The sequence below is a fragment of the Embiotoca jacksoni genome, unplaced genomic scaffold (genome assembly GCF_022577435.1).
Source record: "Embiotoca jacksoni isolate LCO1_2020_lvr unplaced genomic scaffold, fEmbJac1.0.p SCAF_28, whole genome shotgun sequence".
Classification (NCBI taxonomy): Eukaryota; Metazoa; Chordata; class Actinopteri; family Embiotocidae; genus Embiotoca; species Embiotoca jacksoni.
In genome coordinates this window covers 2,426,110-2,453,655 of record NW_027185379.1, presented here as the reverse complement: position 1 = coordinate 2,453,655, position 27,546 = coordinate 2,426,110, and the positions used below count along the sequence as shown (strand labels likewise).

The 27,546-nt window shown below is 42.4% G+C and overlaps 1 protein-coding gene across 1 annotated transcript; it reads right to left on the bottom strand.

Annotated features, from left to right (window-relative positions):
* Positions 1 to 523: 523 nt before the first annotated feature.
* yap1 (Yes1 associated transcriptional regulator) lies at positions 524 to 26,155 on the bottom strand. Its single transcript, XM_069161401.1, has 8 exons — positions 25,414 to 26,155; positions 23,966 to 24,201; positions 14,078 to 14,196; positions 13,257 to 13,370; positions 7,297 to 7,466; positions 3,908 to 4,029; positions 2,646 to 2,758; positions 524 to 1,408 (listed from the first exon to the last, which is right to left on the bottom strand). Exons 1-8 carry the CDS (start codon positions 25,612 to 25,614, stop codon positions 1,173 to 1,175), a joined length of 1,311 nt encoding a protein of 436 aa, XP_069017502.1. The 5' UTR covers positions 25,615 to 26,155; the 3' UTR covers positions 524 to 1,172.
* Between the last annotated feature and the right edge of the window lie 1,391 nt (positions 26,156 to 27,546).

The following is a 27,546-nucleotide window of genomic DNA, read 5'->3' as shown; positions in this document are numbered from 1 at the left end:
AAAAAAAAAAAACCAAAAAAAAACACATCAATCTTGGCAGACCTAATCTTGGTGAAGTGTTGACAGTTGACCCTGTTCAAAATGTTTCAATTCATCTATGAAAGAAAAACAAAAGCAAAATGCCATTTGATCTAAGTTATCATACATATGGAGTAACCTAAAAATAAAATACTAAAAAGATAATACAAATGAATGGTGAATTAGGCTTAGATAAGACTGAGATACAAAGAAGCTAGGGTTAAAAAAAAAAAAAAAAAAAAAGATCCCTAAATCCCCCTCATGTATATAAACATATAAGTTTGATTATTCAACATCAGAGGAAAGTGTGGCTGATGTTTATGAATACAGCCAGATGCTTACTGCTGCGTTACAGATACATGGGTAATTATTTGTGTTGCTCGCGTCTCAAAAAAATACAACCGAAGGCACTTGATCTATCAAAGGTTTAACTTAGACTTGCTGGCACAGCCAAGCAGCAATGTAGTCTGTCCCCAGGTTCCAACCCCCACCCTCCCACCCCCACCCCCAAGCAAAGCCAACATGTCCAAACTGGGCCTCGCATTACCTTTACTCCAAATCAGTATTGTTCCTTAAGCTTCAAATACATCATTTTTGGTTTCTCAGGCTTGTTGAAGAAAAAAAAAAAGAAACAACAAAAGAATAAAAACTTCTGAGGCCAAATATAAAGCTACTTAAACTAGATGCAATAGTCCCAAACACTGTTAAGTAGCGCCGCTTCATGCTATATTGCAAGAAAGAGAGGCTCCAGGGACTCCAGTCGATAACTGATAATGGCAGTCCTTGCAGAAAAAAAGTACATGCACCCGCCCAGTTCAGGTATGAGGGGAGACCAGGGGAAGGAGCGGCCCCCTGCTCTGGGTAAATATGCCCTAGATTCACTGACAGACCTGCGAACGATTTGGGGACCCTTGCATAATTGTCTGTTCATGGGCCAGCCTTGAAGACACAGACAAAATAAAAGACATAACACACCAGTGAGAAGAACAGAACAATACTGCCTGAAAAGAGGTCGGCCTTACACGCTGAGACAAAGAAGTCCCGAGTGGCTCGCTGAAATGTCTGTTGAAAGCATCTATGAATCCTTCACAGATTAGAGCAGGCAGAAGTTCAGAGTGCAGGGACAGGAGTAAGGAGCACCACGCCCGGGTCTTCTATAACCATGTGAGGAAGCTCTCCTTGTCGATCTTGGTAGCTGCCAGCACAGACTCCATGTCGTTGAGGATGTCGGAGCTCAGGGCCTCCTGCAGACTGGGCATCAGCTCTTCGCCTTCCACCGCCATGCTCTCGCCCTCCAGGGTGCCCAGGTCCACGTCTGTTCCCGGGATGGCGTCCAGGTAGTCAGGGAAACGACTGGGCTGTGTTGCCATGGAGGGGGGTAGTGGGTCTCCTGATGAATAAATAAAAAAAAAAAAATTCCAATTATTTGACTGAGCATGCGAGAGAATGGTTTGAGGACCGAATCAGCTTGGTGCCTACTAGTGAAGGCAATAATTATTTCACATTAAAATGTTTGGTATGGACTGAAATTGAGTAGCTAAGAGGGTTAAAAAAAAAAAAAAAAAAAAAGTCACATCAGACTGAGCAACTGGAGCAATATCAACAAGCCACACTGATGAAAACCCACTACCTTTATCAGCAGTCTAATGTGTGTAAAAACAAGAGGTTTAAAAGCACAGCAAACCATCAATGAGGCATTCTATCAACATCAAGTGAAGGCAGTGTTATATATGAGGGTTGATCAAGTTCTCAGACCGTTTCTGCTGCACGCGAACAGAATACAGCACAGTAACACACATTGAGTAGGTGGAAGTGATAACTTGTTTTATTTCGGGTAACTTCCAAGTCATGACCAACATCAGCACCTGTGTTACACATGTTTTTTTTTGGACCACCGCTGCGTGCGCAATTGTGATTTCTCTAAGGACCTGAAACAAGAGAGCGCACATGACGGTTTGTGCCAAATTCAGGAGATCAAGAACAGAGACCCTCGAAGAAGGCGCGTCGGGTCAGAACCGCGGAGGTTTTATTTGACATTCACAGGGTCGTGCACCGTGAATTCGTCCCCGACAGTCAGACCGTCAACGCCGACTTCTACTGTGACGTTCTGAGGGAAAAACATTGGGCGTAAAACAAGCTGAACTGTGAACATGGAACATCTTTTCACCAACATAAGCATGAAAAAGGGCCAGTTTTTCGCCTGCAACAACACAATCGTTGCTCACCATCACCACCACTCACCAGATTTCGCTCCCTGACACTTCTTTCAGTTCCCCAAAACCGTAACACAAACTTTGATGTACCTTTTGCTGAAGTTTCAGGTCCATGGGGAAATCACAAACGCACCCGTGGTCGCAAAAAAAAAAAAGTGTTAAACACGCCGTAACTTGGGAGTACTTACTCGTGCGATTCATGGCGTTAATGTGCTACGCTTCGTTCGTGTGCAACAGTACTGGCTCTGAAATTTTTGATCTACCCTCGTACAGTGAAGCCGGGTAGCAATCAGCAGCAGTGAGCAAAAAATAATTTAAAAAAACAAAACACTGTGATCTGTATTTTGAAGAAGTTTCTGTAATGGGTGTCCAGTGTTTGACAAATGACCACATGCACTACATTTCCAGTCTCACCTGTGTCCATCTCATCCACGCTGTTGAGGAAGTCATCCGGAGTGCGAGGGACGCTGTAGCTGCTCATACTCAAGCCGCTGTCTGTGCTCTCATCCCTGGAGTGATAGGTCCCGCTGGGAAAAGAATAACGACAGAAATCTGGGTCATAAACTCTTTTTTTCTTAAAGGTTTTTGTCAAGAGTTAAATGACTTTCACTTAACTCTACTTTAAAACAACTTTGTGAATTGAATTAATTGATATAACAAAGCAAACACGGAGCTATTCAAAGCACACAGGCTGAGAAGTAAAAGTGTGGCCGGAATTCCCTCAGGGAGCTGCTTACATGAGCATTATACAGTTACGTCTATTTGAACGACTATGGTGACTAATCTATAGTGACACCATTGAAACCGAGCTTCACTTTTCTGCCCTATATCACAGAATATAGGAAAAAGAGCATCAATGAAAGGGGCAACAGAGACAAAGGGAGAGAGAGAAGACATTTGACAAGCCTATACTAATTAGCAGAAAAATATGTAGGCAGAGTATGGCAGAGGCAGGATGAATAAGGCCATTGTGAGAGCAGGGGAGTGGAGGCAACAGGGGGAGGAGGGGAGATTAGGTTGGCCTGTCTACTGACTGGACCACATGTTCTCATGCCCTGTTTGCTATTCAGCTCTCTCTTCACTTTGTCTGAAGAAGAACTAGAGCTTGAACTGCTAGGAATTATTTCCCAGAATGCCACAGAGTAGCATTCGCGGAAAAAAAAACCAACAACAACCTATACCTTCATAACTTCAGCTGTTTTTCTATTTACTTTCAGTCCACCAGGTTTTGTGCGTGTACTTCCCAAATATATAAAGTTGTGTCCACTTTAAAAAAATAAATTAAAAAAAAAAAAAATCTAAAAACTACACTTTATTCAAACAGCTTGCACCACCATGAGTTTTCTGAGTTATTGCAGCAAACGAACACCAGAGGTCATCGTTGTGCAATAAACTGCAGCACAGATATGCTGCTCTGAATGAGTCATTACCATGTGAAGAGGGTTAAGCCTGGGGACTGGCCTTCTGTTTTTACTACTCAGTGTGACTGGGGGCACCCTGACCAGAGCTCAAACCCACACAGATTCCCTCAAACAGGATACACCGAGCCCGACGAGCTGAATCAGAAAGGAAGCTCTCGCCAAGCCAGCTGACGTGAATCAGATCGTACTGTGCTGGGGGAAAATGTCCTCCATTTCTCTCCTCAAACACACTCCTGGCTTCTGGGTGAAACCAACCTGTTGAGGAATGGGTCAGAGCTGTTGGCGGTCATGGTCCGGGCATCTTGGGCCATAGGGGAGGACACAGGGTTTGTGCTGCCATCTTGATCCATGGGCAGCTGGTTCCTTAGAGCGAGCTCCTGTGGATCATAAGCACAAAACCAATGAGCAACACCACCAACCCCACCCCGAACCTTTAGACGCTAATTAGCGACAGTTTCATTTTTACCTCTGCTGCTCTGCTGTCACTGCATAGTAAGTCAAATTAAAGGAAGACGCAGACGGCCCACATGCTGATCTCCATTTCTCCCAATAGAGAGTGTCATGTTACATGAGGGGCCGGCCACAGTTGGAGACAATTGTTTGCTACACATGCTGTATCAGATAAGGTTCAGGATATGAAGTCATGTTGTTCTTTTTCACCTCCTTCCTGTTTATGTCCTTGAATGGAAAGGTGACATGACTTGACCAGTGTCACTATTTTGAGATCTCATTCAACTTTTGTAGGTAAACAGACAAAAAAGCGAGGCAGCCAATGGGATATGACGCTTTTAGTGGTATATAAAAGTTTAAAAACTTTTGCGTTGTCGCTTAGCATCTAAATAGCTTAGCAATGGCAAGAAGCTTTGCACTTGAAGAATAATAGGTCCAGCTTGACCGGAGGTTGCATAAGTTTAAATCCCAGTTGCATGCAGAACTAAACCTGATTTCCATGTCAAAGCAAGCACAGTTTCAGCTAAACCGCAGCTAAACCGGGTGTGTGACCCTCATGTGGCCCACCGTGAGGAGGCATGTCTGATGGCTCACTGGTATGTCCTGTTGCTTCCTGTTACTGGTGTTACAGGGGACCTGCATTCAGTTCTCTTATAATTCCACTGTTTTTCACATTTCTACATTACTATTCAATTGATAACTAAGTGAGAGACACTATGTAAACAACTGAGGTTGTCACGATTGTGATCCGACAGCTCAATAAAACAATTGATAATGAATTTCATTCCAGTGAGTTACATTCAGAGAAACTGTCTTACTGCTACAGTTTTTTTGTCACCTGCAAACTTGGTCTGCACACATTAACGCATTAACATTAACGCGGTTTTGCACTTGTAAGAGTTGACCAGTTGAAAGAGGTACTACGTTTTCCAATCACATAGCATGCTTGCCACTTTTGAACCTACAGCAGTATCTATCCGTCCATCCATTATCTATACGCTTTATCCTAAACAGGGTCACGGGGGAGGGGGGGGCTATCCCAGCTCACTATGGGCGGAGGCAGGCGACACCCTGGACAGGTCGCTAGTCCATCGCAGGGCCAACACACAGAGACAGACGGAAACAAAGACCATTCTTACTCTCATTCACACCTAAGGGCAATTTGTAGAACCACCAATTAACCTGACCTGCATATTTTTGGATGGTGGGAGGAAGCTGGAGTACCAAGAGAGAACCCACACAGGCACAGGGAGAACATACTCTGTGTAAACTCCGCACAGAAAGGCCCAAGCCCGGACTCGAACTCGGAACCTTTTCGCTAACCACTGCACCACTGTGCCGCCCCCTACAGCAGTATCACTCTGTTAAATATACAGAATAACACTGTCGTGGGAATTGGCCTGCCAGGACATATTCATATTTTTTTCTGTAACATTTCTGGCAGACTGACCTACTTGCAGGCACTGTGCTTGTGGCAGTACATTCATTTAGTACTGTTGTATTTGTCAGATGATCTGTAACTCTGTTTTGCGTCAGATATTAATTGAGAAGTGTAATTACCTTTAATTGTAATCATACAATTGTGTATGACTGACAATTATTTTACTGTTGCCTTAAAAAGGACACAGTTGTTGCTGTAGCCGTGTTCATCTGTCAGCATACTGAACTTTATGAAGGTAAACCTGCTGCAAACCTGCTCAAACTGAGGCTTAAGTTAAACGTCAGAATTACAGGGGTTTAAATAATATGCACGGGACAAAGCAACCAGGTTCAGACTAAACTACAACCGCACAAGTCCCAGGGCACAGCGATGGGTTTATCTGTGAATAGATGTAGAATACTGTGGTGGTGGGGCGTGGTTTGGCTCAGCTGCAAGAGGGACTGATTGGGGGAGTGCTTCAGGGAACGGTGCCTGGAAGGGGCTTCATTAATTAGCACAGCTGCAGTGAATCACTGATTGTCTCTCTCCACATAAAAGCACCTGGTAGGACACCGGACGGAGAGGACTCCTGGGGGACACCGAGCAGCAAGTTGGCTGGGGAAAGGACGTGGGACGTGTGCTCAGAGGCTGGGCAGGGGAGCACACGGTCATCAGAGTTGTCTGTGTGTGAATAAACTCGCCGGAAACTCTACTTTGGCTGGTTGTTGTTTGTTCGTGCCGACAGAACCCCGGTGACGGCAAGATGCACGTCACAAACACATTTAAGTGTGGTGAGCTCTGCCCCAAAGTTCAACTCCCTACATGAGCGATGTAGCCTGTAAAGTTACACAATCCCCTTAATCCAAATAAAGACAAGCTTCAAGAATTTGGGGTTGAATGGAATGTAGCTGATAGCTTGATAGAGGTGCTCTTTAAATGTACAGAGCCTGGGCTGCAATCCCTTTTTCACATTTTAATTTGGTCATTGTTAAGTGGGGATGTCAATGCTTTTCTATCACCATGTTCCCAAGACAAAGAAAATGCTCTGAAATAATCTTTTTACTCTCATTTATTTCCATGGACTTGTCCTTCGATTGAATGTAAAAAGTTTATTTAGGGCTTTGAAATTTCTAAGAAATTGGAATTCTCTAAATCACAAATAGAAACCAGTTTTCTCTTTCACATGATGTTTCAAAAAGTTAACAATAACCAGGTCACTTAAGCATGCAACACGTATTGTGTGCTCCGAGGACTTTCAACAAGGACAGTCCAAATCATTTCCCCCTTTACAGCCTGGTGGCATGTATACACTTGGGTCACTTCCTACACTGTGAACTTTAAACAACCCATGTGAATGGTATGGTAAACAAAGTCACCAGCACTCTCATTCATAATCAAAAAGCTCTGGTTCTGCTATGACGCAGCCTTGAGTAAACTACCGGACTGTGCTGCACAACCCTGTGAGGGCGGCACTGTGACGCATCACAGTTAGGAAGTGATAAAATTACCACAGATGACTCACAACGCTTCATTGCAGGGTGGTGTAACAATAAAGACTGATCAAAGAGGCTTAGGATCCACCACTGTACCTATGAATGATGACTCATATTTAAAAAGCCTATTCAAGAAGCATGTGTTTTACAATCTAAACATTCAACAAGTGAGCGGTTTGAGGTCCGCTGACACACGGACACATACTGAAAGCATTTGTTCTTCCACGAGGCCGCTGTACTTTTAACCCAATGCTTTTGAAATGCTCCGACTGATTCCTGACCTGTGGTCTCTGTCGAAGCAGCTCCTGTTGCTTCAGTCTCAGTCTGTCCTTGTCGATCTGCTGCAGTCTCAACTGGTTGTTGCCCCCCATGACTCCGCTGAGCGGGCTGGGAGGCAGCGGCCCTCCCTGCTTCCCTGGAGCACTCTGGGTGATCCTCTGCTGGTTCAGGGCTGCAAAAGAGACAGGAGATCAAATTAGTTATGTTAGTGTAACATGTGGTGCCCAGACAATAGTGTTCATTTTAAACAAGTAGTACCGACATGCTACAGTATGGCAAGAATAAACTATGTAGAAATGCTCTGCTCGCGACTGCTTTTTTCAGGGTTCCCACGGGTCGGGGAATATCAGGGAATTTATTTTGCATGTTTACATTTTAGTTGCCATCTGTAGTTAGGTAGTGTATGTTTGGTAGCGTTAGTGGTAACTGAAATAAATTGAAAATGTAGCTAATTAGGTTGCGAAGCCATACCCGTTATTGTTAGATAAAGTCTTTGCCTCTGCAAACAATGTGCAGACATGTATTTCATTTCTTTAAATATCGGATCAAACGGAGGGGCATGTGCGAGCCTGTCTTTCACAGAGATGTTACTGTTTCTCGTCAGCTCATTTCAACGGCAGCATGATTTCTGTTCATTATAGGTCAATGAATTTCATCTTTTTAATCCCGGAAAGTCTGGGAATATTTAATCTGAACAATATAGAAATGTCTAAACCCGACGGGAAACATTTCAACAGGGCAAACAAGCAAAAACTAGTGGCTATTAGGATACGTGCAGCTTTAATGTTGACTGGTAATCTAAAAAAATAATACACAAAGGATCTCTACCAGACGATAAATACACTGCAGCTGCACCTCTTTAATGCTTGGCTGCATTAAACACTGCATTACAAGACTAACAACCTGAGCGTATGTATACAAGGTGAAGTTGTAAAAGAGAGGATCCAGTGCAGCAGGTTGTGTAGGATAAGGGAAGTCCCGGCACAAGTTCTCCACTTAGTGTCTCAAACAATCACTATTCCTGTAAGACCTGATCCCCTCCCACTCACTGACTAAGACAGGCTTTGTTAGTTTTGTACATTGCATCAGTCATGACTTATCCTTTCATTGTGTGTTTTGTTTCCTTCGAAACAAATCGGAGATTATCCCTCAAGACTCAATACTGCCTCCTTACCCTGGCCTGATGGCTCCACGTCAGCTGATTTAATAACCGCAATATGAGCACAACGTTCTCCATCTAACAAATAAATCTAATATAGACCTACATCAGATTAAGTTTCTAAATTACCGCACGTAAAAACCAGAAATTGCATTGTCTGCAAGACAAGATATCAGTAAAAATGTGTTTGTATTGAAAACACAGCAGCTCTCCAGTGTCATCTTTGTTATTCTTTACTGGGGTGTGGTGGGGGGGTGGGGTGGGGGTCTAATAAACATAAGTATAAAGCAGCAAAGCAATGCCGCAATCTATGCATGCAAAATAGGTCACACATTTTATCACTGTAGGGGAGACAGGGAAGCAAATGTGCTTCTCCGTGAGGGGTGTAACAGTCACAGAACCAATGAGGGGAGCTGTTTGCTTATGTGCTCCAAAACAAAGCCTCAATGGAGGCACAATTTTCATGCGGGGCTGCCTCTCTCTGCGCCGTCCTGCCTGCCCCAGCACCTTCCTCATCACCATTCAATCACTGTCTGTTTACACTATTGCATGAGCTGAATGAACCACGGCTGAGGGCTCTCCCTGGGAAGCTCTGGAGGCCCCACCCTGCCCTGCCTTCCACCCCACCCCCCTCTCTTTCTGTCTACACTGCCTCCCCCAACAACCCCACCCCAGCACATGCACAAAAACACACACAGAGCCACCTCCTCTCTCCCCCCCCCACACCCACACCCACACCCCCACACCCACACACACACGTATATAATAAATTCATGGGAGAGTGTGTTACTTCTCTCTGCTTCTTATCTTTGGCAGATACCGAGGCCTTTTGTGGCTGGATCAGTCCGCCATCAGGGCACCATTAACTGTTCTCTTGACAGAGTTGCTGCGCATGGGCCTTGTCAGCAGCTGTAGATCTGTTAAGGCCCGAGCTTTAAAGAGCTGCATTAAAGTGATGGGAGGCATACGGAGAGAAATCTGCTGATACCCGAAATTTTAAAAGGAAAAAAAAAAAAATCTGGTTTATTTACTTTTGACCACGGAGTCCATTGATGACAATAACATCTCACTCATGTACACGTGATAATCATTCAGAGGAAGTCTGACAGAGTACGAGGCAACAGTCAGACAGCTGAACGGATTTTGGAGGCGAAAGTGAAAACAAGCTGCAAAGTTACGACCTTAATTTTCAGTCATTCCACTCAATTTTACTACAATCTAGACTACTAGGACTGAGCAATATATTCATATTTCATCATATTGTCATATGAGACTAGATAGTCTTAAATTTGGGATATTGTAATATGCATAAATGTTTTCTTTATCTGATTTTAAAGGCTGCATTACAGTAAAGCGATGGCATTGCATGAACACAATATGAATATTTATAATATTTGATTTTGTCCATATGTCCCAGCCCCACAGACTTCTAAGTGCAACTTTGATCTACAAAACTTGCCATTAGTTTTTTTTTCCCCCAGTGCACTTATTTCTGACATTGTAGGTTCAGTTTTACATCCATGTGAAGTGGTTTCTGAGTTTCTGCTGTACCACCAAATCAAGGACTCCCCCACAGACCAAATGGCAAACAGTATCCAATGTTACTGGAGGAACTATGCACAAACAATGAGGATATCAAAGAAGGGAATTACATCTGTGAGTGAAACAGTTGCAAAGCACAGGTTCACTTCAGGGCCAGAGTAATAGTTTAAAAGAGTGTGTGTGTGTGTGTGTGTGTGTGTGTGTGTGTGTGTGTGTGTGTGTGTGTGTGTGTGTGTGTGTGTGTGTGTGTGTGTTTTTGGGGAGGGGTTTAAGTCAGCAGCACATACAGGTGGTGATTGCTGGTGGGCCAGGCCGATAAGAGACAAGTTAATGCTGTCTGCCTTTTGTCTTCTTCACACACTCCTGCAACACAACGAGGCAGCAACACAAGCCCTTATCAGGCCATCACACTGGCAGGCCGGCCTGTTACACCATGGGATCACCTGGGCCAGGTAGAGTTGAAGGTGTGCCAGCTGTGGGAAGTTCTCTATACGTGACCGGGGCACAGCACCTTTGACGGCTTGGTCAATATTTGTCTGCCGTCGATTTAACAAGTATAAAAAAAAGTCCCCTTGGGAAGGTGTTGTGTTTCTAGCGTCAAGATAAGCCAAGTGGACAAACAGTCTGGATGTGATACTAACACAGTTTTATCATCTTTCTGCTCCAGTAAGGTCTGAGTAAAACCAGCCTGTTTTGACCTAACTCTGAATGGCAAGGAAAAACTTAAGATAGGTGGGGGATATCAACAATGTGGGGCATCCCATTTTTGGAATTATATTAATACACAATAAGTTAGAATTGCGTTGATTTTATCTGTTCAATTGAACTCTTGTCATTTTATTGGGTTACGTCCGCGCTAATACGTGTTTGTTTTGGGATGGTGCTTCAAAACTAAATCGATCTTCATCTCCGTCAAAAGTAACACGACCTTCCATGTAGGGCTGATAACGCCACAGGAGTTCAATAATAGCTCGCTTCCTGTGCATGTAGGATGTAGTAGCATTATAAAATGCAAAATGGAACAGCTAGCCCCGACAACAAGTTCAGCAACGCCTGTGATTTGTTATCCATGTTGAATTACCCGCTGGTAGTCGAGACTAATGTAGTTTGTTTTCTTCTGGAAACGGGTCACGTGATAGGGGCGTGACAAATCAGGGAAGGGGACGCCATGACTGATCCGACAGGAAGAACGTGGATGTGCTCCTCAATGCTTTCACAAGTCTCCGTTTCCTGCATCCAGACAATAATGCAGTCCTGGAGACCCTAAAATGGGTTTGGCAGCATTTTCAAAAGTCTCAGTTTTAGGGGTTTTGGAAAATGCTGGATTAGTGTGGATGCTAGGTGTAAGCATAGAAGAAAAAAAAAACATGCCTTTTAAAACAAGAACTAGGAGTGTGAAGGTATTCTGAGGCTTCAAACAAAAAAAACACAAAAAAAATCCCAGAATTTTCTTCTTGTTTACTTTACTTGTGTGGTTTTCCTTGTTGCTCCTCCAGAGTGGTACATATGGAAAACAACATATCCACATCAGCCAGCCCTCTTTTGAACTCCAGCTTGTTCGCTGCTCACCACCTCCTTGGATCTTAAAGAGGATGCATGCTTATCCCATCAGCATTTTCCCTCTGTTCCTCCGTTTTTCCTTTCTTCCCCTTTCGCCTTGCCTCTCCCTGCACCCCCCCCTTCCCTCCTCCTCCTGCTGCTCCTCCTGCTCCTCCTGCTCCTCCTGCTCCACCTCCCCTCTCACATTGGAGTTCTTTGACTGAAAAGGTCTGGAACAGATTAAGAGTTGGACCACAGAATAAAGAGGCCTGGCAGAGATTCAGGTCTGTCTGGAGCTGGAGCAGAATGGGGCCTGCACTGGGCCTCACACAGGGGAAAGCCAGCCGGCAACAACCCTCAGTTAAAGGCACTCTGCTGCTTTTCTTCTCAAAGCTCAAATTAGCCTCCATTATCAAAGCTGCTGGCTTATGATTGGAGACCTACATAGCAGTAGTATAGAGGTTTCTCAAGCAAAGTATGAGATATTTATGCAAAAATGTCAACAAAAAAGAAAAGGTTTTAAAATAGAAGGAAAAAGATTAGGTTTTTCTTCTGGCGTCAATTCACACAAACACTTGAAATATCAAGCAGTCAAAGTAGATGGCACTTTGCATTTTTATCAAATCTAAAAATGAAAAAAATAAATAAAAGCAACATAAGAGATACAAAAAGATAAATTGTATCTACTAAATGTATTAAGTGCAGAAAGATTTTATCTCATGTGGAGCAAAATTATATTTATGGCACATAATGAGTTAACACTCACACTCGCTTTCGGGGCCCAGCAGCCTTGTGTGTTCAAGACTTATAAATCTTCAAAGAGCTTTGCCGATCCAAGCCGCCATCTCTTCCCAGCTGCCCCACTCCCCTTACAACCCTGTTTTGAACTCTCCTGTCTGCCTTCAGCGCAGGACACACAATTGCTCACAGAAAAAAAAAAAAATACTGTCCGCTAAGTGGCAAGGCTTGATAAAAACAAACGCTAAAATGAAACAGGATAACAGGCTGCATGCTGATTCACACATGTTGCCTTTGTGAACCGTGGTGTGCTTCCCTGGGGAATGCTGCCATTATGAAAGGATGGCACCTGAAGCAGAAATGAGTCAGAGTGACATAAGCAGGAGCCTTCATCTCTGGAAGTCTTCCTGGCACACAGGGGGATTAGCTCATTCCCGCGGCTGCAGAGAAGTCGCAACACATGTACCTTTGCTCTGTCACTAATTCACCAGCCACCGCACACTCGAAGCGAACTGTCAAACTTTAGCTTAGCCCGGGGGATTAATGGTCAACTCAGCTGTTGTGCCAGCACTAAAATGGCCGACAAAAGGTTAGGTGTGAGTTTTGAGGGGTGGACAAATCTGGTCACAACCACCGGCAGTATGTACAGTCAGCCCAAAACAATGTACTGCAGTGAAATGAACTATGAATCACACACACTTGAAATCTCTATTAGAATCGTGATGCTCCATCTTTTATGAATTAGCCAGAGCTTTTGACTGGAAGAAGTGAAGCACTGTCAAAGATGTAAAATGTTTACCAAAACCCTTGAAAGCAGCAGCAGTTAATGGTAAACCTTCCATATAAAACATGAGACTTTTATACGTGTATACTTTTAGGTGACTAATACTAAAATTTCAGTTTAATAAATAGACTCTGCATGGTATTTTTAGTTTAATTAAAGAAGTAAACTAAGACAAAAATCAAAGTCTGTAGCGAACTCACCGTAGCGTGGCTCAAGTCGCGGGTCCAGCCAGGATGTGGTTTTGTTCTTGTGGTTGATGTAGTATATTTCTCCCTCTGATGTAATCGCTTGTTCCCAGCACTCGGGGAGGGGTCCTGAAGGACGACAGGCCAAACGCACATGTTGAAGAGATGCTGCTTGTTCACTCACTCTGCTGATTTTTTTTTTCACACAATTTTGCAACATACAGTAATAACTATGGCCAACTGACAAGCAGCATGATTATAGCATATTATAGACAGAGAGGCAGTAATATCAGATATAACTGTTAATGTGTACATGCAACGACAACAATACAGACCGAAAGCAAACAGGCTACACGAGCAAACGATATCCAAGACAAATATCAGCTTCTCGTTTTTCATCTTTGAATAAGCGCTCATTATCTGTCACTGAAAACAAACAATCCTGTTTGTCAACATTTGCAGCACTTTTTTTTAATTTCTTATTATTTACTTCCAGGGAGCTGGGTGACAGTTGGAGTATTCAGAGATATTCTGTATGTATATGAGTCACACAGCTCCCAAAACATGTCAGACAGGACCTGTAACGTTCTCCCTCAGTCTTACCTCACCTGGGGCAAATTCCAACTGTATGGACGGAACTGAGAGACACCAAGTAGCGACATGTAGGAACGAGACTGTTCCTGACTTTGACTGCATGTTGTGTGAGAGGAAGGGCCAGAAATAACCAGGCAGTAATTCTGAGCTCAATGCACAACAATATGTTAAACCTTCTGTAATCCATGTCGTGCGCTGCCTCTTTAGTAAAAGTAAAGTTAACAGCTTCGACATATACACACCGCTGGCTGGGTTCATAAGGTTCTGCTGCGGGACTGGCACAGAACTGGGAGGGGGCGGCTGGTTCATCTGGAGCAGCGCCTTGCGAGGATCCTGCCAAGTGGTGGTCTGATCGATGTGGCTGTAAGGAGACCAGAAAAATAAAAATAAAAAAAATAAAAAAAGGTCAGGAAAAATTACCATGAATGTTTTTCCACCAGTAATCAGGAGTAAGTTCAAACCACGGCCAAATGAGAGAAAACAGAAAGGTCACATGCAGAAACTGATGACTCCGATTCAACAAGCTCTGAAAACACTGAATCTAACCTCTACGTCCAGTAAATGATGACTCAAGCCAAACTTGTCCGTGTCTGTCAGGCTCAGTCTGAAGCCGCAATTTGATATATTTACACAAGGAATTCATCCTCGGTTCAGACAGGAATTTTTTTTCATTAGAACTGATCTAAAATTACACATCATGAACAAGAATGGGGAAGCACACCTTGTTTCGAGTTAAGGTTAAGTTAAAGTTGGTGGCGACTGAAATTAAATCAAGTCCTGCCAAATTTTTTTTTTTTTTTTTTTTTTTTAATGTCCAAGAGGATACTGTTGGCTTCAAAACAACTATTGTAGCATCAAACAATGTTGCTCCATCTATTTTGTGGCTCATCTTTGCCGGGACAGGAGCGGGGGAGGGGCGCTGCATTCAGCAAGGGCATTGATAATTACTGCTTTGTTGGTACTTGTTGCTTGATTAAGATGGAAAGCTAATACAGGAAGCCCTCCTCTCCCGAACGGGACCCTCTCTATTGAGGGAGGGTCAGTCCCAGGGCTCAACGCAGGGGGTCCTTTTTCCTGGAAGCGGCTCGGACACTGCGGAGTGTCAGGGGCTTTAACAATCTGGCGCCACATTTACAAAGCTTTCACCTGCTTGACAAAGGCACAGACTGAGCTACGACCCAAAACCCCACTATTCACTTGTTCTTTTTGTTTTGTTTTTTGTTGTTGTTTTGTTTTTTGAACCATCCTATTTCAGAGACGCCCCGCCCACACACACACACACACACGCGCACACACACACACACACACACACACACACACACACACACACACACACACACTCATCTCAACCAAATAGGCCACAGCAGCTTGCTTAAGGCAACAACACATCTCTTGCATTTATATTGTACCAGTGACTGAATTATTTCAACACACATGACATAAATAAAGAGTTTGTTTATAGTGTAATTATATATTACCCCTAGAAATCTATTGTATGCCATGTTCTGGGCGTGTTCTTCCACCCACAGCATTTCTTAACAAATCGCTGTTGTTAATTTGATCCCAAAGCGCCATTAGCCCATATTTTGGAACAGCTGGGTGAAGTGAGAGATTCGGAGAGTTTCTCTTGGCCTCGGCGGTAATCCCAGCCTGCCTGTTTGCTCTCTATCCCAGACCAGAGAGCGAGAGGACCTGACTCAGCACTCCTCCCCCTGACACAATGCAACCCATTTTGAAGCCCCCTCTTGTTTATGCTTTATTGATCAAAGGAGCCGCCAAATCCCCTACCGAACCCTCCCCCCAGCCCTCACACACACAAACACCACAAACCCAGCAAAATAGCTGGAACTGCTCAGACTGGAGGGGGCCCTTGAGAAAGACAGGTCACAGGGAGCAGGGGGAGACAACTACAGAAAAGAAAAAAAAAAAGAGAGTGAAAGAGTAAAAAAAAAAAAAAAAAAAAAAAACATCTACAGAAGCAATCCCTCAGAATTCCATTGGCTGCATGAGTTGCTGTGGATCTGTTATAGTCTGAGCGCCCGCCCTCCCCCCTTCACTGCCTCCTTCCCACTCTGGAAACTATGACATTTATTATAGAAGGGAGGGAAGAATAGGGGAGGAGACTGAAAGACTGGGATAAGAACCGGGAGGGTTTATTGTAAATGAGAGGCCTGCACATCCTGGCACACCAGTGCCAAACACAAACGCTTGAAGTTAAGAAACATGTATGACCTCAAAGCCTCCAAGATTTGCGATTCTCCAAGTTGAGCACAGATTAAAGTACAAATATTGAATTTTCCATCAAACACTAGCTTGAGATACCAACTTTTGTTGCTCAAATCAATGGAAACAGATGTAAACAAAGCCTCGGGTCAGAATAGGGGCGTGATAATCAAACAGCCTGTGATGAAATCCACACGTTATGAGAGCTTCCAACTCAGCACTGCATTGTATTCAAAGAGCCTGTATGTGAGAACTGAGACAACTGGTAAATGAGTTACCAAGAGCCAGTAATTCATCAACAAGTTTTAAAACAAAGGAGATAATCCATTCAGTAAAAGCCTTCCCTGAACCCTATATAGCCAGCGATACACTGCTTCCTGTGGGCCAAACCTAAAACAATGTCATGGCAACTGTTGGGACGGCTGGAGGCCACCAGTTGCTGTTAGGAATTGCTGATGATCTGCAACCTCCGCAGTCACAACTGGTCGGTGTTGTCTTTACATGTCTCTGACACCACGACAAGCTCAGCAAGGCGGCCACGGTACCCTCCCCCACACTGCATGCCCGAGGCGGGGCAGGGCAGGGGAGAAAAGAGTTGTGGGTCTGTCCTCATCCACACAAATGCAGTTACATTTGAAAGCAACTCCGGCAGTATTGCAACTGCACTACAATTTGCCCACACTACTCCTGCCATTAAAACCTTCCCCCAACTAGGTGCAAACTACAAACCTTGACAATCACTTTTCAAAACATGAAATGACACAACAGCTTCGGTTCCCACCATATTTATTTTTTGGTTATCAATTTTTCTCAAATTCAACTTCTTTAGAAAGAGTTTTCCAAACAAAAATATGTTTTTGATATTCCAACTTGCGATCATATTATAGATGATGGTCCCAAGCGGTGAAAACACATATAATCTACGTGTCTGCATCATTGTGGACATGGCCATAACCTGATGTTCTCTATTCTGCTGTGAATCACCAAAGACATTAGCTTTTTCAGGAGATGCTGTTTTTAAATGGCCAGATACTGCAGCCAAGGAGAGCACCGGGGTTTAAACGTCACCCGGTATCAACTCAGCTGCCTGTAGTATGTTACTTGCTAATTTCTGCTCAAGCTGTCATCATGGTCGACTGTGGCTGAGAAGAGCGCATAGTGGGACTCTTGGGCCATCCCAGCACTTGAACCCTCTTTGACTGAAGGCCCAGTTATCAAGGTGGTGTTTATTGTGCCAGCGTTATTTATAATGTTATCGTGCTGACGAGGAGGGAGGAAGACCTTTCCCCATGAAGCCTAAACTTGGCTTTGCTTAGATTGACCATTTTTCTGTTCAGCAACAATCATGTGGACGCTGCCTCCCTTCAACTTTTGTTGGATAAGATCAATGCCTGAATTAAAAGGTTTAGACTGGATTCAGCTTCAAATTGTGACAAAGAAAAATGTGGGCCTTCTCTCAGAGATCCAAGTCACAAAGTCTAAAATACTGCCCTTGTTGTTGCACAGACTTCATCTGATTACTGTCATATGACAAACTAGTATGACAAATGGATTTTCTCCCCAAAAATAAAACGGCTCTATGGAGGAAATGTCTCCATATATACTCGGCTACCTGCAGAACAGCAGATCAAAGGTTGATATGAGGCCGGACTGACTGTTTATTCCACTGAAACTGTCACTCCTCAAAGCCAGATGTCATAAGCTGCCTTTCACTGGTGTAAAACAGCGGAGCGAAGCAACGGGGAGTGTGGCGGTGATGAAACACTCCCACAGCCGAGCTGTCAAATGTTAAAAATGGGATTCTCAGGCCACAGGGACTCCACCCAGGGAGTATGTGCTTGGAAGGTGGTTGAAGCCAAAGACTAAAGAGTGCACTGAGGGAGGCCAGATGTAATCAGGCCTCTAAGATGAGGATGACCACCTCCACTCTGGTTGACTTGGGATGCCTGGCTGCCTCTCTATCAGCAGGACATCATCAAGAGAGATTATTGGGGCAACCCCCGTGACCCTATTGTGGCTTTAAGTTTCCCTTTGAAGGATGGTTTGTATCGGTCATACTTACTCGTGAAGAAACTAATTCACAAAGCATCAGGACAGAGTGTAACTCAGTGTTGCTGCTGTTTATTGTCCAAGACTAGTTCAAAGGATTAATACATGTTGTTATGGGGGATTGCCATGTGATATTAATCAGTCAGTCTTCAAAGGATGTACTTTTTTTTTTTTCTTTAGGAAAAACTGCAGCAAGCTATGTTTATCAATGACTGTGCACAAGCACTTCATTTAATAAATTAGTATAGCAATATATCACTTGTATTTAGACTATAAACTAGTTAAAATATATGTATGTGTATACACACACACACACACACACACACACACACACACACACACACACACACACACACACACAAATGCTAATTCATTTTGTTATTCAAGCATGTATTTGCCATGGGGTCTGAGTATTTTTGGAAACTCTAAACTCCACCTGAGAGGGTGCACTTCTATACTATACGATACTACGTCTCTGTGGAGATGCCCTCAGTGACAGTGGAGGCATTGATGTCTGAAACAGAGGTGTTACATCAAGACTTTGGTAAACACTAGCCTGACTTTCTCACAGTCCCGTTTGTGTACTGAGCTGACAGGCCACAGTTGAACAGGAAGGTTCTTGTCTGTGTGTGGTCAATAAACCAAAAGTTTGTCAAACACAAAGTTGCTCCAAATGAGGCCTTCACGCAGGCTTACAGCCGGGTCTTCCCAGCACCATTTGTCACTGACCAAGTGGCCTCAGTTCAATCCAATTTGCATATTTATCACTTGAAGCAGATTTGAAGTCACTTTGATAACAATACAAATATTTAGGTATGCTGAGATCAACGTTAGCAAAGCTATAAAACACAAATCAATCTTAAGACAATAGATAGAGAGTTGTCACTGTCGGGACACAAGATGTTTCCAACAAATGTTGTGCTCACGAGGCAAACATCTGGGGCCGAATATCAACCACTGCTTTAGTGCGTGGACATCAGAGTCAGAATATTATTTGGGTGTATACTCCTGCATTGAAATAAAAATCAAAACCTATGCTATTTTACTTGTTCATTTCACTAAAATATTGAAAACTACATGGAAAGTGCCCCTTCCTTACTATGTTTAAAGGCACAGATGTATAACAATGCAATGGTAGGAGGAAGTTGGGAATTTTAAAAACAAGTCGAGTCAACCATTTTTGTGTTACAAGATAATATTATTATGTTGTCTGCTGGAATTGAAATCTCAGCATAATCTCAAGAGTCCAAATCAGCATTAAACAGATATTGCGTACAATAACAGCATAATCTCTGCGTGAACGCTTTGATCTTTCCTGCTGAAATAAGGGGTCTCTTACTTGTATTTAGTACAACAGATGTGTTGCAGTGAAGGTAGACTAGTTTAGGATGATCTGGGACTGTGCAGCATTACAGTTAAAAAAAAAATGTTGTTTTTTTTGTGTTTTTTAAATCACAAAAAATAGCCAATAAAAATGATTTGATCATTTAGAATCACTGTTAATTTAAACTTGAAAAGAAACTATGCGGACATTTCGTTTGCGGGAAAGAAGGCTCGGCAAGTCATTTCAAATCAAATAAAGAAAAAACAAAAGTGTCCATCAACACTTGGCTCTACCTGCCCCCGAGGGCAGACAAAAGCTTCTCCCCCAAAGCTTTCTTCTGCTTCAGGCTGGCTTCCCACGAACTAAAAGCTCTTTCAAAGCTGCATTTAATAAGCGCCCGGAAACAGTGATTACCCCTCGTAGTTCTCTGGTGTTTCTAAATTAGAAACCTTCATTAGTTTATGACCCAGCCCTGGACACCAGCCATGCCCCCACCCCCACCCTGCCCCCCCCCCCCCAAACCCCACCCCTCAAAACCCCCTACCCTCCACCAAGCAAGGTGACCCAACCTCTGTGCCCCTGCTGTCATAAATCAAAGGCCACAGCAAACTGCTGGAAGAAAGAGGAGGAAAGGTCAACAGACTTTGTTGACATTCTCGCAGTCTTTGTTTTTATGTAACAGCCAAAACAAAAAAAGCTTTTTTTGCCAGATGGGTCATATTTGACTCCTATTTTCATCAGGACTGCAACAAACAATTATTGTCATTAACTCTTAAACTCTTTTTTTGTTTTGTTTTTGACCATTTTTTTCCCCCAATAAATTACTGAAAGCTATATTGATGATCAAATTTGCCGATAATGTAAACTGAATAATCATATTATCTAATTATTTTTGAATAGATTGCTAGTCAAAATTTAAAAAAAACTAGAAAAACCGACCCCAAACTGCCTTTGTATATGCCGTTATACTTGCACCAGATCAATCACTTGTGATTTCTGATCGGAATTGACACCAAACTCCTCACCAGAGAAGAGCTGCACATTTCAGGTGTGAAGAACACAGTAAGAGACTGAACAAAGCTGCTGCGCTCTCGCCACCGTCTTTACGCTTCATGTTAGCCATTTGTCTATTTTGGGAAGACTCACATGAGTCTCACCAGGCCCGTGGTCTGAATAAAGATCCCTGTTTCACTGCCCGGACAAAGGGAGGGCCAGAGTTTCTCTAGCCCCTCTTCTAGTTATCTCAACATGGCTGCCATTTAACTCCATTGACACAAAAGAGGCACCATCACAGAGCCAGAGCTCCATTCACACCAAAACGGAGCCTGACATTTAAAGGGAGTGGGGACATCGGCATCCGCAGGGCTGCGGTGACTCGCGGAGGCCGATCGTTCCCAACTGTATAATCATATAGTGTACTAATAAACAACAGCGGAGGAAGGAGACACAGTATCTCCAGAAAAAAAAAAAAAAAAAAAAAAAAAAAAAAAACTTTCCCCCACAGTTGATTTATCTCTAAGGACAACAGCGGTCACCAGAGTGAAATGTGAGCCCCCACTCTCTGCTCTGCTAGCTGGTGACCGACTCCCCACCCCCACAGGTCCGTGCACCCAACCCCCCCCCCCCCCCCCCCCCACACACACACACACACACACACACACACTCTCCTGCTCTGCTTCGCTCCCTCTGCAACACATCTCGCTCAGACAGCCCCTCTTTATAAATATGGGAGTGTCTTTTCCAGCAGCTCTGCTGAAGCTGCCTTTATTCCAGATCGAATATCTGCACTTTGATGTGCGGTGTGTAGAAGATGTCTCCTCGCGTCTTCCTCACTTGAACACAAACACTGTGTACTACAGTTATTGTGGTTGTACTACAGTTATTGTGGTTGTACTACAGTTATTCTGGCTGTACTACAGTTATTCTGGCTGTACAACATACCTGTTAAAAACACATCTCTTTACAAAGCAACTCAACTGTGTTTTTTCGACGTACATTGTTTTTTTTCAAGGTTGTTGTCAGTAAGCTGCTCTGGATTTGCAGTAGACTTGTAGACACAAGTAATAAATGCTGCTACAATCATAACTCTTTCATCTTTAATATTCTATCATTATACCATAACATGTTTAAAATGCACTAGACTTTGATATTTAATACAGAAATGAAATTGTTCTTTTTGTATATAAAGAAAGATGATCAATTGACATGGTGCAAATGTTGTAAGGTTATATGTACACTTTATGTTGTCATTTGACTTGAAATTTTTGAAAATATTGTCGCATACGTCCTTCATCAATATTTAAGGTCTTCCATGTATGCTTTCGCAAAATGCTCTCAGTATTTTCCATTTTATTCTTGGAAGAGACCTTTAGCTAGTTTTTGCTTCTTAAATAGAGCTGTTTGATAAAGTTTTGGCTATCACAAGGTAGATGTTTGGGTATTAGTTCATATTATTCTGTATCAAATTCTACATTTTGTGTCTTACATAGTTGACCGATCAATCAATAAAAGATAGTAACTTCCTATTAGCAGCCCAGCTTTTGGTTTTAATATCAATCACGATCAATCCTCCTACAAACAGCAACAAATGTAAACGGTGCAACAAATGTTTGAACTGTAAGCAGGTTTTTCTACAAAACTTTTATGTAGTTTACATTTTTTTTTGAAGAAAGTACAATAATGCTGGGCGAGTCTTTAAGAATAGTGTTTTCATTCTCCCCCCCCAGTCGATTTTTTTTTTTTTTTTTTCCTTCAATTTCAGAAGAGCCTCCTCAAAATGGGCCAGATGTTCTCCAGATGTGCGACCTTAAAACATCTGGCAATGAAAGCTATTTTTTGATCCACGTAAACTTGATGCTATCGTGTTTGCTCAAACTCTGCGGCAGAGTAACATTTCCTTGATCTGACAACATTTTGCCTTTTAAATGAGTAAAAACCAGGACAATCAATGTCAAATCTTTCATAAACTTCAGAACATTTCACAATGAGCAAATTACATTGACCTCAGTTATTGACAAGGACGTCACTTCTATGAATAATTCAACCAGCCTTTTCACAAAACCAAACCAGTGGTGCAGAGTAACTAATTACATGTACTCAACGACTGTACTCGAGTAGAATGATTGAGGTATTTGTGCTTTACTTGAGTATTTTCATTTTGTGCTACTTTGCACTTCAACTCTGCTAAATGTCAGAGGGAAATATTACAAATATAACAAGTTCTTAATGTAGCACACACTGTTTAGGATTAAACCAGTGGTTTCCAACCTATTTGGCTTCTGATGTCTTACAAACAGCAGTGGTCACATTTTAGATTTTAGATGTGTATCAGCTGTTAACAGTGCAGCATAATAGTGATTTTTCCGTCTAAACTTCTCACATGGTTTAATTCAAATAAATGTACAAATGATCCAATATCTATCGAAAAATTAAAGATCAGGTGAAAAGTTAAAAAGACGTAAAACAGATTTGTGTATCAGAAGTTCATTTTTTCTTCTGACGACCCTTCAAATTTATCTGCTGTCCCCGCGTATAAAACTGTAAAGTAGATCAAACCAGCTCCACGTCCAGCAGCTACAACAGTAACATACTGCTGATGCTTTCGATCAATAATCGAGTGATATCTTGTAAAATAATAATTCTGTAAGAGATACCAATCTCGTATTTTAATACTACATGTTGCTGCTAATACTTCTTGCATTGCTGTCTTGGTAATGTTGCTTAAGTAGATAACAATAAAAGCATAAAAAACCCTGTAGAGACCACAAGGTGTTTACTTATAAACTCTGTAACATGTAACGAGGCTGATGGCCTTTGGTACACCTCATACCTGCAATATTTAAAGTTTGTTTTGGATCATCCATGTGGAGAAGATCTGCTGGTTTGCAGATGAGTTTTGCAGGACTGTCTGTCCTTTGCTGTCTGAGGCAGCTACAGTGGTCCATTGTCTCCACTGAAACCTGAGACCAAGAAAAGGAGCACTACGTACAGCAGCAGTCCCTCAAAAGACTTCTGTTTGCGGAGGCCACCAAATTAAATAACCCACAATTTAAGTATTGCAATTGTGTCTTTCTGAGCACACTGGCCACCATTGTGCACAATAGCAGATTTGAATATTATTGTCAGCATAATGTACACTGAACAGAGCTGCAGTATGAGAGACTGAAATAAAGATCACTCCCCTTTAGTCACATGGGTTTGTCCTGGCAACTGCTACAAGCTAAAGACTTCCATTCTGACCAGAAAATGTAAAGAAAGTTAAGATTAGTTACATCTCTGGTGACTCTTTAGAAGATACTGAAGTATACGTAAATAAATAGCATGTGCTAACAACCAGTTGTGTTTTTGTTTTAAATACGTTGTGCTCAGTTTAAATACACACATTTCACGGAATGTGCAATTTTTTTTGCCTACTTTCAAAGCCAGCAAATAATTTCCAAAAACACTTTGTTGTTGTTGTTTTTTCTTTAAAGGTGCAAACTTTAAGGCTTTTCAAGGACCGCATCATGCAAAACACTTCTGCCAGCATACTTACTTGAGGAAGTATCTCTGCCCAGAACCAGTCTTGGCCATCTCCCACCCTGCTGGCAGGGGCACGTCATCAGGAATCTCATAAGAAGACTGACGGAGATGTTGAGGAGAGGCACCTGCTGGAGCCATGCCAGACAGGGAGCCACCAGAAACAGCTCCCAACTGCAGGGAGGCCGGGGACGAGTGTGCACGGACATGGTGGGGGGTGAGCACTCCGCCACTCCCAGCATCGGTGCTGGCCTGTGTTGGGGTTAGAAGAAAAAAAAGAAAGACAGCAGGAATTCAGTACCCTAGTCTTTAAAAAAAAAAAAAAAAAAAAAAAATGATTTCCCTTTTAGAGATTGTCTTAATATGTCTGCTTAAAAATGACCAGAATAATTAGACAGGATATTATACAAACATAAAAACACAACTGGTCCAAGTCTATTTATAATAGAATACTATATTTAACCTTTGGTACAACATAGCATATTGTATTGAGGCCAGTTCATAAATAGTGGAAAAGATTTAAACAACTACCAGTTTATTGATTTTGTGGACTTTATTTCACTTTTCAGACACTACAATCATTTCACACGTATGGTCGTAAGTTCTTTTCATGTGCATGTGTAGGCAAGTTTTAGTGTTGTTTATAGGTCCGGGGAGGGGGGTCCGAGGCCTGTGTGGGACAGACCAGAGCGCAGACTCGCTGCACAACAACGCATGCGCACTAATTAGACGACAAACCTCTCCACAGTTGTAGGGACCGACGGGGTGAGGGGGGGGAGGGAGATGGTGGTGGTGGTGGTGGTGGTGGAGGGTAACATAGGATGAATTCGACCATCATATGATTTCTTGATCATAAATCATCACGACTGCAAAAACAATCTGCTTCAGAGACTATTTGAACATGATGCCTATCCATCTATAAATAGGCCTGTACAGTCATGTATTACTAACCAAAACATTCACACATACAGATCACTTGGCCCGTATAGGATCTCACAAAGTTGAACAAATATTCTCTGAGGATCAACTTTTTTCAGTAATAAGGTCAAAGGAATTGGGAGCATTTTGTTTACTTCAAAAGCCCATCCCTCGCGGACTTTTGTTGTTGTTGTTGTTGTAGTGATTGTAGCCTGTTTTCAATCAAATGTGTTATGCAGACGGTAATTGAACACTTTTAAGTGAAAAGAACAGTCAATAAACAGTATTTTGTATATATTATAGGATGTCATTTCACAAAGGCTAACACCGCAAGGGACAGTGGTAATATCCTAAATAAAACATAATTGTTCGAAGAAGAATGACAAATAAAAGTTTATCTTGAAGGCTAAAAACTTTCTCGAGCTGCAAATAAAGTAACTATGAACTGGCAGCCAGTCACGTAATGCAGGCCGGAGCCCCTCAGGATGGGCCTTCCTTTAATCGTTATTTCTAAGAAGGGGCCGAGGAGGAACAGGGCGGGCTTACTTGTCTGGAATGGGACTTTGGTTCTGGAGGCTTGAAGAAGGAGTCTGGCAGTTTCCTCATCCTCATGGGCACGGAGGGGGGCACGATAGTACTTTTTGGGTTCATCACGGCGTTAAAAAGCGCCTCCAGGTCCGTCTCAGAGTCGCCCCGTACGTGGACGATTTGGTGTCCGGCTGGAGGGTTATGCTGGCTCGGATCCATTGTCCCAAAACAGTCTGCGAACTTTATGTTTCCGAAAACGTCGCGTTCACAGACTCACCAAAAAGAAATTTGAGACAATCCCAAACTTTTTTCTTTCCCCCCCCCCCTTCTTCACGCAGCACGAAATGTGGGAATCTCGACGACAGTCAGTAAAAGTTATCCAGAGTCATTCTAAAGTTTACAAGTCGAGTTCTTTTACTTTCTTCCAAAGTGTGTTAGCTGTCGAAATCTGCAGTGAAACACAGCTTTTTCCTGTCGTTTTCTGCTGGCATACTTGTGAATGTAACAAAGCGCATATCTACTCCACACTGGAATCTATGTTGCCGTCCGGCCCCAGCTTTCCCCCCCACAAAAAAAAAAAAAAAAACACCGCAGAGGCAGACACAAAAGACGCAAAAAAACCCACAACAAACTCCCGACCGGAGCGGTCCCACCTGTCTGAGTTTCGGCAAAGTTGAAGCTGTCGTGGATATTCGTTCAAAAAAGAGTCATACTTCTCAGAACAAATCTCAGCAGCTCACTCTAGAAAAAAAAAAAAAGTTTTGCTCCCGTCGGGTCTAAACTTTGGGCAGGACGTCAAACTTTATGGCTCCGGAGGCGGGGCTTGGCTTTAATTGGGACAAGAGTCTTTAAAGGTACAGTCTGTGCAGCAACAGATCAGCTCCAGAGAACTTGGAGACTATAATATGCCCCAATTTTCGCTATTTACATCAAAACATGAACTTAATAATAATTAAATCTGTACCAAAAAAAAAGAAAAAAAGACCCAGTTTGACGAGATATAAGCCGATGTGACAATTTAAAATTCCTCCACGTCAAACACCCATTTGATGAGATTTTGACAGCCTCCATATTGTAATTTTTTTTTAGGGAAACTGATCAGATTACACATTACAGGATTCCCTTTATATTTATAACACGTAGGTGCAGCCCCCAAGGCCATATAGCTACACGTTTCTTTTTTTTTTTCTTTTTTTTTTTTACTAATGTTAGCTTTGTATGGAAGACAAGTGCATTTTTGAATACATATTGTAATGATAATAGTAAAAAGAACATGTAAAAATGCATAGTTTTAGTCAAATAAACTACACTGGGAAATGTAGGGCAATGACTGCTGAATTAAAGTATTCCTTATTTTTCTGGGATCCACTCGAACGACTTCAATAATGGCCCAATGAAGTAAAAAAATACAACGAACACTCAAGTTTCATCATTTGTTCACTTGTAGACCCGCAAAAATGCACACACAAGAGGAAACAACTCAACTAAAAAGAGGTTCTGTGATTTCACAATGTTATTTTTGTTTTGTTTTTTCAATTTATTTTGGGCAAATTTATATGGGATGATTCAAATTCTATAAAGACAGATTACTTAGAGCGCAGCATGTCTTCTAAGAGTTCATGTATAACGTACTACATTCTGGCTATGGATGATAAGGCAACATAAATATTCCCAAGATTCTGAACAATAATTCCAAACCACATTTTCTCTCATCAGTATGGTACAATTTTTTTTCTCTTTATTTATTTATTTTTTATTATTTTTTTTACAGTGCTCATGAAAAGTAGACCCATGCAGTTCCCACAATTGTTATGCTAATGAGGCCCCTCTACCATTGAGAAATCATTTTGTCAAGATCCACCCTCTTTGGATACAGAGGCTTTGTTTCAGCTGTTCCCATACATCCACTGAATGAATGATTATGAAGCCCTATTAAATACCCACAGACACTGTAAAGCTCCGGACAGATTAAACAGCTTCACTAGATATGCTCATGTTTCCAGACACATGCACACCTCAAGTTTAGTTTGTTCATTTGTTTTAATTTCGGATTAAACTGCAACTTCGCAGCAACTTTGAAACATCTAAGACAGCAGCAAAGCAGCGGGTTGTGGGCTTTAATAACCCGCCATACTATTCCTAGAATAGTCC